The sequence below is a fragment of the Choloepus didactylus genome, chromosome 2 (genome assembly GCF_015220235.1).
Source record: "Choloepus didactylus isolate mChoDid1 chromosome 2, mChoDid1.pri, whole genome shotgun sequence".
Lineage (NCBI taxonomy): Eukaryota > Metazoa > Chordata > Mammalia > Pilosa > Megalonychidae > Choloepus > Choloepus didactylus.
This window is the reverse complement of record NC_051308.1, coordinates 34,253,768-34,266,336: the sequence shown is the minus strand read 5'-3', so window position 1 is coordinate 34,266,336 and position 12,569 is coordinate 34,253,768. Positions and strand designations below refer to the sequence as shown.

The 12,569-nt window shown below is 38.0% G+C and overlaps 1 protein-coding gene and 1 pseudogene across 3 annotated transcripts in view; both read right to left on the bottom strand.

Moving 5' to 3' along the window:
• Positions 1 to 12,569, bottom strand: part of ENAH (ENAH actin regulator) — a 153,820-nt gene that overhangs the window by 76,490 nt on the left and 64,761 nt on the right. For all 3 annotated transcript variants that reach the window (XM_037822891.1, XM_037822896.1, XM_037822899.1), the window contains exon 2: positions 4,559 to 4,724. In XM_037822891.1, coding sequence (XP_037678819.1) covers positions 4,559 to 4,724 — 166 coding nt within the window. The remainder of the gene's footprint in view (positions 1 to 4,558; positions 4,725 to 12,569) is intronic.
• Positions 5,782 to 6,352, bottom strand: LOC119524275 (annotated as a pseudogene).

Below are 12,569 nucleotides of genomic sequence, written 5' to 3'. Positions count from 1 at the left end.
ATCTATTAAATATTGCCTTTCCTTTCAACTTACAAAACTCTTTAGCATCTCTTGTAGGGCCAATATAATGGTGAATGAACTGCCTCAGCTTTTGCTCACTTGGGAATGTCTTAATCCTACCTCACTTTTGAAAGACATTTTGCCAGAAACAGAAGTCCTGTTTGGCAATTTTTACTTTCAGCACTTTAAATAAGGCATCCCACTGCTTTCTTGTCTCCATGGCTTCCAGTGAGAAATCAGCCCTTAATCTTATAGAGACCCCTTGCACATGACACACTGTTTCTCTCTTACGGCTTTCAGAATTATCTTTGGCATTCAACAGTTTGACTGTAATATGAAATGGTCAATAAAATTACATTTTAAAAAAATACGAAATGGTATGGGTCTATTTGGATTTATTCTGTTTGGAGTTCACTGAGCATCTTGGATGTGTCGATTCATCTTTGGTTAAATTGGGGAAGTTTTTGGCCATTTTTTCTTTGAATATTCTCTCTGCACCTTTCTCTCTTTATGCTCTTGAGGCTCCCACAATGAGCATATTGGTATGCTTGATGGTTTCCCACAGGTTCCTCAGGCTCTGTTCACTTTTCTTCTTTCTTTCTTCTGTTTCTCAGACTGGATGGCTTCAATTGTCTTATCGTCAAGTGCACTCACTTTTTTTTGCCAGCTCCAATCTGCTGGTGAACTCCTAGGGAATTTATTTTTGTCACTGTTCCTTTCCATAATTTTCATTTCTCTACTGATATTCTCTTTGTATTCATTTTCCTAATTTCCTTTAATTCTTTGTTCATGTTTTCCTTTAGCTCAGTGAACATATTTAGGACTATTTTTTAAAAGTCTTCATCTGATATGTCTCAGGCCTAGTCCTCCCCAATGATGGTTTATATGACTTTAGTGTTCTCCTTTGCCTCAGCCATCAATTCCTGTTTCTTTGTATGTTTTATAATCTTTTGTTGAAACCTGGACATTTTAATATTTTAATGTGTTACGGCTGGAATTTAGATTCTGAAGTGTCTGTTCCTTAAGCCTGTATCCGGCTAGTGATATGACAGAGCCTTCCTTTAAAGTCAGGAGCTATCAAAAAAAAAAAAGAAGAAGAAGAAGAAAAGAAAACACCTTTCCCAGTCTTTGCAGATTGATCTGTGTGAGTATTCTCCTTTAGAGCTTACCTATACAATGAGTTAAGAGAAAAATTCAAGGTCAAAGTATAGGGGCCACCCTGATCATTTCTGTGCATGTGTCTTTTTCTTGGCTTGTATGTGAAACCCTTGGAATTCCCCCGTTTACTCGGATATGAATGTCGTCTCTTCCCTAGGAAACTGTTTCATCAAGGTCCCGGGCACCACACTATATGTCCCACAGCCAGCAATCCCTAGCCCCAGGCAGCCACTTGACTGATCTCCTGCAGCATTCTGTAGGAGAGCTCTGTGAACCACGTTCTATGCGCAGGACTGTAATGAGTGTCCTGTTTCAGTCCCTCAGGCCACCAGTTTGGAGCAGACATACATGGTCCTAGTATGAGAAAGAGGGTTACTCTGCTCCCTCCGGAACCAAGACCAAGGACCCACACTGAAAGCCTTGGCCGGTCGCGAGCCAAGCCAGTGAGGGGTGGGGGAGGGGTCAGCCAGGGTACCACCAGATCCACTCTTAAGCTGCCTATTTCTTGATTTGGCCTCAACCTGTTACTGCAATCCTTTAAGTGTCTTCTGGAGCTTTGAGAAAGATGCTCCTGTCAGTTCTTGTAGATTGTTCAAACCTACAAGAAGCTTCTCACTCCGCCATCTTGATTGGGCTGTATGTTTTTTGTTTTTCATTCCTAATATTGTCTATTTGTGCCTTGTCTTACTTCTGTTTGATTCTGACAATTATGTCTAGTTTGTCTTTTGAGTGAACAGCTTTTCCTTTGTTAATGATCTCTATTTTTATTTAATTAATTTCTTCTCTAATATTTAGTATTTTCTTCTGATTCCTTTTGGGTTAAGTTTTTTTATTCTTCATTTTTTTCTCTATATGCAATTAAGACTTGTCACTTTAAGAACAGCCTTAGCTTCATTTTACAAGTTTCTACATGTAGCATCTTGTCACTCAGATCTAATCTTATTTCTTAATCTTTGTAATGACTTTATCTTAGTGTCATAAGTTATTTAGAAGTACGTTTTTAAATTTCCAAACATGTTAAGAAACATTCCATTTGTCAAAAGCTAGGAACCACAGGACGGTTTAATTCTCTTATAAATAAAAATTTTATTGTTTCATATGGAAATTTCCTATATACAGCTATACAGATTTATTTTCTAATTATTTTTAAATATTCATTTTGGTTTTTTTGCTAACACTTGGATACTTGTAGGATTGTTTATCAATACTGTCAAGTGACCAATTTCACTAAATTTACCAAAAATTTATTTATTTTACAGCTGTTTGGAACGTTGTGTTGAGAGTGTTCGACAACTTCTACAAAATTTTAGTTCAGTTTTCATTTTTTCTTTTTAATAGCATTTTTGGGCCTAACTCATTGCTTGGACTCTGCTAGAGGAAAGACGTAAAGGGAAGAAAGCCCTCAGCGTGACCTGGACTACCAATGGGCAGAGGTGGGTACATGGTACAGAGAATGGGGACACCCGAGAAGGGCTGTGCAACAAGGAGAAATGAGAGCATAGAGAAAAAGGAGGGAGACTAGGCAATGGAAAGAAGAGACTTGGGGGGGTGGGGCACAGAGGAAAGGCAAAGAGAGAAGGTAGCCTGAGCAGGCAGAAAGCAGTGCAGGCTGGTATGGTTATTAAATCAGCAAATTTGGCGAACTGAGTAAATTGCTCTTTTTGTGGACTGATTAAGGGCTGTGAACATTACTCTCCAGAGGGGGACAGTATCTGTTTTTGCCAGATGTCCCAGAAGCTTCACTGGCCTGGGACCAGTCTTTGTTAATTTCTTGAATGGATTTGTGTAAGTCAAGTATGAGGTTCCCATCTCTCAGGGGAGCTCCTAAACCAGCTCAGACACAAGCAAGCTCCTTTGCCTCCCTGTGCTGATAGGGAAATTTTTCTCATTCCTCCTTTTAAGGGGTGTGGCTCCTTTAAGAGTCCTACCTATAAGCAAAGTTATCAATTTCAAAACCCAACCTCTTTTAGGCCCATAGTCTCTGTACACAGGTCATGACAAATCTATTACCAGTATATTATCTCTATCCCAAAGCCCAAGCTGCTGCAGCATCCATCTACACATTACACCACTATGTTTCCTAGGGTTAACCTAGGGATCTTCCTTTCTTCAGTGAGAGCCAGCTCAGCACCAAGAAAAAAAATTTGTTACGTTTTTCTTTAAATTTGCTACATTTTTTTGTGCATCTGTAGCAGGATGATTTCTACATTCATCGATTCTGCCATCTTATCAGAACAAGTCTATTTCGTAAGTCTATTCTTCATAAAAGTTCTTGCTGCTATTAATATATAGCAGTTACTAGTAAGATCCTACCTATGTTTTCCTGTTTCTAGACTGCTCCTAACCTGTTAAGACCAAAGAAATCAAGTAGCCAGAAAATCCAGTCATCTTTCTAGGAAATCTACAGTAAAAAATTAGTGAAAGTTGTCGTTGTGGCAGGTGAAATCACTGCCCTCCCCCCTACGTGGGATCTGACACCCAGGGGAGTGAATCTCTCTGGCAACGTGGAATATGACTCCCAGGGAGGAATCTAGACCTGGCATTGTGGGATGGAGAACATCTTCTTGACCAAAAGGGGGATATGAAAGGAAATGAAATAAGTTTTCAGTGGCTAAGAGATTCCAAAAGGAGTCAAGAGGTCACTCAGGTGCACACTCTTACGCACAATATAGACAGTCCTTTTTAGGTTCTAATGAATTGGAATAGCTAGCAGTAAATACCTGAAACTACCAAACTACAAACCAGAACCCCTGAATCTTGAAGACGATTGTATAAAAATGTAGCTTACGAAGGGTGACTATGTGATTGGGAAAGCCATGTGGACCATACTCCCCTTTGTCCAGTGTATGGATGGATGAGTAGAAAAATGGGGGGGTGGAGGGGAGGGTTGTAGTTGCCATTCCAGATGCAAATTACAAAAACCTAACTGTTCCAAAATCCTTAACCTAACTATTTATCTATCATATATGAATTTAACAATATTTTCTGACACTATTTATACTTTAAACTCTTTCCTCTATCTCCATATCCCATACCTTTGGCTGAAAATGAATTCCTTAAACATGCAATCTGCTATTACATAATATTTCATTTTTGTTTGTTGTAAATTTGCTTTAAATTCCAAAAACTAGCTAGTTGGAAGGCCAGAGGTTCTGATAAAGAGTCATAATAGGAGAAAAACAGTATTTAGATTTTTATACAATTCGTTCTAAACGTTCACGTTAGATTTAATTCCTAAATTCATGCTTTAAAAAAGGTGGGAAAAATGGGACGGCAAACCTATATTCAGCTTTTCCCATAGAGACCATTTTAAGTAATCAAGATTTAAAGCACTACTTTATTTTATTGAATACACCAAGTCCATTTTTAATACTAGATAAGCATTTTAATAGATTCTTACCTGATGGTCCTGAATCTTCCTGCCCACCACTCTGAATGTGTTGTTGCCTGTATGGTGATATATATGAACTCTGCTAAAGCCAGTTGAGCCACCTGCTGGCACCCACTTCTTATTGGCATCATCATAAACCATCACAGCAGCTCTTGCCTGACAGATACTCTGTTCACTGTAAAAATAAAATTTAAGTATTTCAAATTCAAGATATTTTAAATGAGGCTAAGTAATATATTTAGCTGTAAAAACCAGAGTTAGCCAATGTGGCAGTCAGTCAACAATTACTGCTGGCACTGAATGCTGGAGTCAACAGTGAACAAGACAGGTTTCTTGCCCCTATAGGTAGAGACTAATGGGGAAGACAGACAAAAAAATGGAGTTGATGAGAGAACAGAAGCAGGAGATGACACATCACAAAGAGCACTTAGACAAGAACATAAGAAATGCTTTCTTCTAAATTTGAAAGTCTAATTCACTTACTACACTGAATACAACTAAAAATGCAAGTTAATCGTTTAACTGTGTATGTGTTTCTCATATTGCTGACCTGTCTGTCACTCCCCCTCCCCCCTTTACTGGCAAAATTATTTTTATCACGAGGCTTGCTTCAAAGTCTGTATAACAAATTCTGATAAGTTGTATCTGTACCTTAAAATATGGAGTGGTCATTAACAATCAATGGAAGGGTATTGTGACTAATTACTTGTTTCTCCTTATACGCAGACATAGATGCAGACACACTGTTCATACTACAGGAATGTATGTACTGAAATATTATAAACTTAATACCCTGTTTCAAATTCCTCATGTAAAAACTAAAAAATCAAGATGATTTCTAAGGATACTTCTGTATTTTAAATTCTAACCACAAATATTAAAAGGAAAAAAATTCTGATAGAATCTTTAACACTCTGCTTCATCTCATTTATTTGTTACCATGTGTGATTGAGATACACAAATAAAATATAGAGATAATCTAAATTTCATATTAAGCAATAGGTTCATCTCTCAAATATTCTACAATACTGCTGGGGTGGGGAGGCTGATATGAACTTTATTTTATTTCGAACCATGACCTCTAAAAAATTAAAACAAAATAGCCAAAAGTGAGCAACAGAAGAAAACAGATACATTAGCTGTATGCTGACCAGTAAGCCAATTAGAAAATCATCCTCCACATGGAACGCTTAACTGATGCACAAGTGTAGTTAATGCAGATGCTCCTAAACCAGCCCTTCTGACCACAACCTTAACCAAAGCATTGCTCACTCTACCAATTTTTTTTTTTCCCAATGGCCAAAAAACTTGTATTTAGAATTTGCCAGCTGGATTCAGTTTACATGATCCCAATTTTGTTGGCAACATCCAAAGCATCATAGTTAGGAGCCAGTCGAACATACACCTTCTTCTCTCCATCAGGCCTGATCCGGGTGTTGACCTTGGCCATGTCAATGTCACAGAGCTTCTTCACAGCCTGTTTGAGCTGGTGCTTGTTGGCCTTGACATCTGCAGTGAACACAAGTGTGTTGTTGTCTTCAATCTTCATGGCTGACTCAGTGGTCAGGGGAACTTGATGGCATAGTGGTCAAGCTTGTTTCTCCTGGGGGAGCTCTTCTGAGGATATTCAGGCTGTTTTCTGAGATGTAGCATCTTGGGCCACTGGAATGTGGGTGAAGTGTGGATCTTCTTTTTCTTGTGACTGTGGATGCCTTTCAGTACTGCCTTCTTGGCTTCCAAAGCCTTTGCTTTGGCTTCGGTTTTGGGAGGGGCAGGGGCTTCCTTCTTAGCTTTTGGAGCCATCTTCGTGAAAAGCACTCTACCAATTTTAATCTCAAAGATTTTAAACAATAAATCATCAGAGTCTTCTCCCATATCACAAGCAAAAAGTCATTTTCACACTGTCCCCTCTTACTCATACCTCTGCCCCATTTCTTGACCCATCAAGGGCAGATAGTGCAGCCTTGGGGGGAGATGGAATGTGTTTTACTCTTGTAGTGTGACTTGATGGCAGAAGATCATGGGAGACGTAAAGAGATCATATAGCACTGAAGAATAAAACTGTTTCAAAATTAACAGTGGGATTAAATTTTCCATTACAGAAACTTTACAAAAACTAACTTGTAGCAATATTTGTGCAGCACACACACTGAAATAAACCTAGTGGTACTAAATTTTCACATTGCGCTGAAATTTTTGGTAAAATATTTCTTGGAATAAAAATAATTTTTTTATTTTTTTTTTAAAAAGTTCTTTTTCAAAAGAGGGATTAAAGGATATTTGTCACCATAACAGTTATGAAATCTCTTCTTTACTCACAACAAAAATTATTTTTAAGTGATAGCATTTACATAACACTATACAAAGATTACATGAAACTAGCTAAGGCTAAGCACCCCTTACAACTTACAATTCAAGAAACAAATCTTTAAACTGATAAAGACCAGTATTTTTCAGTTTTCAAGGATTAAAATTTCCTACATTTTATCTCCCAAGGTACAAGAAACAGTATCTCATTAGGATCATACATAAAGTCCCAATGGGATCATATAAATTAAAGCAATAGTTTAATCTTCATTTTGTAAATTAAATTAGGACACTCTATGCCTCAGAAAAAAAAAAAAATATTTAAAAAAAAAAAAGCATGGGAAATCTAAACCAGAAAGAGATTTAAATGCTCCAATGTTTTCCTCCATCTTTTTCTTCCCCATTACTAGAGACATTACAGATATTGAAACATATGATTAACTGAGTAGCTTTGACTAGTGCTTAATTAATCAAGACACAGACAAACCACTTAGTCATTTGGCAACAAATGTATGGTCACTTCTAGTTCTCTGGAAAAGCTATAACCATAGAAACAAGGACATCTCCAAATCACTATCTCCATTTCTAGTAGACAAGAAAGCCAAAGATGCAAAAACTGATTAAGTTTGCTAATGAAGACGGAAAGAAATCTTCAAAATGAAATGCCAAGGAAACAAATCCAGCTCTAACCAAAGGAAAGAAGCACAGGAAAAGCCAAGAATAAATGAACAATGGAATATGGGTAAGAGCTCAGGTGTTTTTGGAAAAATAGCCACATGGGTATGTGGCAAGCTATGAAGGAAAAGGTAAAGCCCCAATACCCCTGCAGTCCTAGAGGACATCAGGTACCTGGAGGGGACAGCACTGCCCAGTGGGTAATTAGTGACAAAGGCCACTTAAGTCTTCTCATTCTTTTCCACAGCATTTGAGAACAATTTTCACTAGAGACAAGACATGCCAATGCCAATCCCAGTTTGGGTTTTCATGGACCCATAAACTTGAAAAACAGATGGAATAAAATATTTAGCTGTCAATATTTTACCTTGTCAGATTGGAAATTTGGGTGGTAGTGGGGGTAGGAAGAAGGACCACATCACTCATTAAAATGAGTATATTCTGGTACCTAAAACATAGGAATAAAAATCTCAAAATAAATAGCACATCATTGAATGTAATAACTTATGCTTTCTTGATCATTGTCTACATCATCTATATTCTTTCAGCTCTCCCTGATCCAGGGAAAAACTTAAGTCATGGACCTCTTTTCAAGTACAAAAGGCTCTAGCCAAAACAAAAAGAATTCCTCCCTGTACCTTAGTGTATGTATATACAAGCAAAAGAGCAGTGATAGGGACAGTGTAGAAGTTCTTCTAATAAGAATTTCCAGCTTTGTCTAGGAGGAATTTTACCTGAAAAGGTCAAATAGTGAATTTCAGAATTTCTGAAATTGTGCACAAGTACAGTTTTTCAGAGAAAAGTGGCTCATGACAAGGAAGTGGGATAAGAGTTAAGAAAACAGCTACTGAAGAGTCAAAAAAAATGCTTAAGAAAATGAAGATCTAAATAAGCACAGCAAAAAAAAAAACATTTTTTTATAAATTTTACACTATCATTCCATGTGTTTCATGACAAGCCTCAAAGTGAACACCTAGTCAAAGTCTTCAAGATTCTGAGTCACTAAAGGAACTACGCAAAAGATGAAATTAATAAGCTGTATTTTATTGAAGATCTGGTCCTAAATTAGTTATAAACAAAAGCTTCATATAAACCAAATACGTGTATTTTCCTCTACACACCAAATACAACTGGTATATATAATTGATTATGCTTTACCTTCCTGAAGTTAGTTTTGTCATTTTAAAATGAAATTTGGCTTTACAAGGCTAATGACAGCTTGTAAACAAATCTAAAAATCATGACACTACCTTATAATTTTGTAGCCTTGTCAAGTAATTCATTTCTGAACATAGTCAAATTTTGTGTTAAGTATATATGATGGTAAAAAATGTGAAGAGTCAGGCAATGTTTACCAAATACTATTCTCATGGGCACCAATGGATGAAATGCTTCCTGGTAGGTAAGCAAAGAACTGCTTGGCAATTCTTGTGTATATGCTATTTATTGAGGATGCAATAAAATCAAATCTTTGATGAATAGCAACTTCCTTTCAAAGACACCACATGTGAAGCACTGCTTGTCAAAATAAAGCATGAATATGATACTGCCTAGCACATAGTAGGTACTCTTTAAATGCTTGCTCAGTGCAATTTTCATCTAACAAAATCCAAAATATGAATCAAATACCATAGCCAGAATTAACTGCTCCCTCCCCTGACTGTCCATAGTATTTATTATCTTTCAACAAGCAGGACTCTCTGGAGGTAATATCTGCACCATGGATTCTACTCTAAGTGCACTGGAAAGCCATAGGAGGGCTTTAATCAAAACACAGCTTTTTTTTTTTTTTAATTATTTATTTACTATTTTTTTATTGAGATTGTTCACATACCATACAATTATCCAAAGATTCAAAGTGTACAATCAGTTTCCCCCGGCACCATCATACAGCTGTGCATCCATCACCACAATTAATTTTTTTTCCGATTTTTAGAACATTTTCATTACACCAGAAAAGAAATAAAGACAAAAAAAGGAAACTCAAATCTCCCATACCCTTAACCACCCCCCATTACTGATTCAGACTATTTGTATAGTACATTTGTTATTATTGATGAAAGAAAGTTAAAATACTTCAAACAGTAGTATATAGTTTGCAATAGGTATATTTTTTCTCTATATGCCCCTCTATTATTAACTTCTAGTTATAGCGTCATACATTTGTTCTGGATCATGAAAGAAATTTCTAATATTTGTACAGTTAATCATGGACATTGCCCACCACAGGATTCACTGTTTTATACATTCCCATCTTTTAACCTCCAACTTTCCTTCTGGTGACATACGTGACTCTGAGCTTCCCCTTTCCACCACATTCACGGACCATTCAGCACTGATAGTTATTCTCACAACATGCTACCATCATCTCTGTCCATTTCCAAATATTTAAGTTCAACCTAGTTGAACATTCTGCTCATAATAAGCAACCACTCCCCATTCTTTAGCCTCGTTCTATATCCTGGTAACTTGTATTTCATGTCTATGGGTTTACACATTATAATTACCACATATCAGTGACACCCTGCAATATTTGTCCTTATGTGTCTGACTTATTTTACTCACTGTAGTGCCCTCAAGTTTTCTTCATCAACCCATTTTTTAAACACAGTTTTGTTCACACATCATACATTCCATCCTGAGTAAACAACTGATGGTTCCCTGTATAGTCAGTATTTATGCATTCACCTCCATCACCACTATCTGTACAAGGATATCTCCATTTCTTCCATAAAGCAGGAGGGAGAGTGAGAGAAGGTAGAGAGACAAAAGAAAAAGGAAAACAAAAGAGAAAAAAAAACATGACAGCTGGGAAGCAACAAAAGGAAAGAAGGAAAGAGAACATTACACTAAAGAAGAATAAAGAGTCAGACAACATCACCAATGCCAAGAGTCCTATATGCCTCCCTTACGTCCCCCTCCTATATACATTTAGCTTTGGTATATTGCCTTTGTTACACTAAAGGAAGCATAATACAATGTTTCTGTTAATTAAAGTCTCTAGTTTGCATTGACTGTATTTTACCCCCAATACCTCCCTATTTTTAACAGCTTGCAAGGTTGACATTCATTTGTGCTCCCTCATGTAAAAACATATTTGTACATTTTTTCAGAATTGTTGTGCACTCTAGGTTTCACTGAGTTATACAGTCCCAGTCTTTATCTTTCCTCTTCCATTCTGGTGTCCCACATCTCCTAACCTTTCTCTTTCAACCATACTCACAGTCATCTTTGTTCAGTGTACTTACATTGTTGTGCTACCATCACCCAAAACTGTTTTCCAAACCTCTCATTCCTGTCTTTTCCTGTCTGTAGTGCTCCCTTTAGTATTTCCTGTAGAGCAGGTATCTTGTTCACAAACTCTGTCATTGTCTGTTTCCCAGAGAATATTTCAGACTCTCCCTCATATATGAAGGACAGTTTTGCCAGATAAGGATTCCTGGTTTATTTTTCTCTTTCAGTATCTTAAATATGTTACACAACTTCCTTCTTGTCTCCATGGTTTCTGCTGAGAAATCCGCACAGAGTCTTATCAAGCTTCCTTTGTATGTGATGGATTGTTTTTCTCTTGCTGCCTTCAGGATTCTCTCTTTGTCTTTGACATTTGAAAATCTGATTATTAAGTGTCTTGGCATAGGCCTATTCAGATCAATTCTGTTTGGGGTATGCTGCGCTTCTTAGATCTGTAATTTTATGTTTTTCATAAGAGACGAGAAATTTGCATTGATTATTTCCTCTATTATTGCTTCTGCCCCCTTTCCCTTCTCTTCTCCCTCTGGGACAACCATGACACGTACATTCAAGCATTTCATGTTGTCATTCAATTCCCTGAGACGTTGCTCATATTTTTCCATTCTTTTCTCCATCTGTTGTTCTGTGTGTAGGATTTCAGGTGTCTTGTTCTCCAGTTCCTGAGTGTTTTCTTCTGCCTCTGGAGATCTGTTGTTGTATGTCTCCATTGCGTCTTTCATCTCTTGTGTTGTGCCTTTCATTCCCACACATTCTGCCAGCTGTTTTTTTCAAACTTTCAATTTTTACCTTACGTACGCCCAGTGTTTTCTTTATATCCTTCATCTCTTTTGCCATATCTTCCCTAAACTTTTTGAATTGATTTAGCATTAGTTGTTTACATTCCTGTATCTCAGTTGAAGTGTAAGTTTGTTCCTTTGTCTGGGCCATACCTTCGTTTTTCTTAGTGTAGGTTGTAGCTTTCTGTTGCCTAGGCATCTGATTTCCTTGGTTACCCCAAACAGGTTTTCCCAGAGCAGAACTGGATCAGGTCCCAGAAGGAGGAAATATTCAGCACCAGGTTTCTCTGGGGGTGTGTCTTAGAAGATTGACACACCCTGTGAGGCCTCAAGGTGCTGTGCTTTTCCTAACCTGCCCAATAGGTGGCACCTGTCAGCCTGTGGCTCCTGACTGATGTAAGGAGGTGTGGCCCCTTTAATTTTCACCTTAAGTTGTTTCTGGTTTGATTGTTTTCCCCCAGGCCCTGGGATCTGGTTGAATGGAAGATGGGTAGTAGAGCTAGGCACCACCCTTTCCTCTTAGGGAAGATATACCCCCTAGGGAATTTTCATTTGTATTTAAATAGGTTCTTTGTCTCTCTGATTCTGCTATCTCCACCCTTGTCTGGGTCCAAGTGCTGTGAACTGAAAATGGCTGAGGCTTTCTCCACTGCAGAGCACTGTGAACTGAAAATGGCTGAGGCTTTCTCCACTGAGCCGCTCAGGTTGAGAGAGAGAAAAAGGGACAGAAAGCCCCCTTTCAGGGTCCATCCACGGCCCCCAGTTTCACCCGTTGGCCAGAGATAGCACCCGGTCCTCTGGGCTCCCCGGCCTGAGACAGAGAAGTCCCCTGACTCTCCAAGGTCAGTCGTCACTAAAAGCCTCTGTCTGCTTGTTGGGGATTTGCAGCTTGCATTGAGCAGTCCACATTTGCCAATTAAAACCCCAGTTGGAGCTGGTCTGAGGTATATTCACTTGTTCAGAGACTACTGCTCTCTATCTCAGTGAGGCTTTGCAGTTTGTATTGCCCC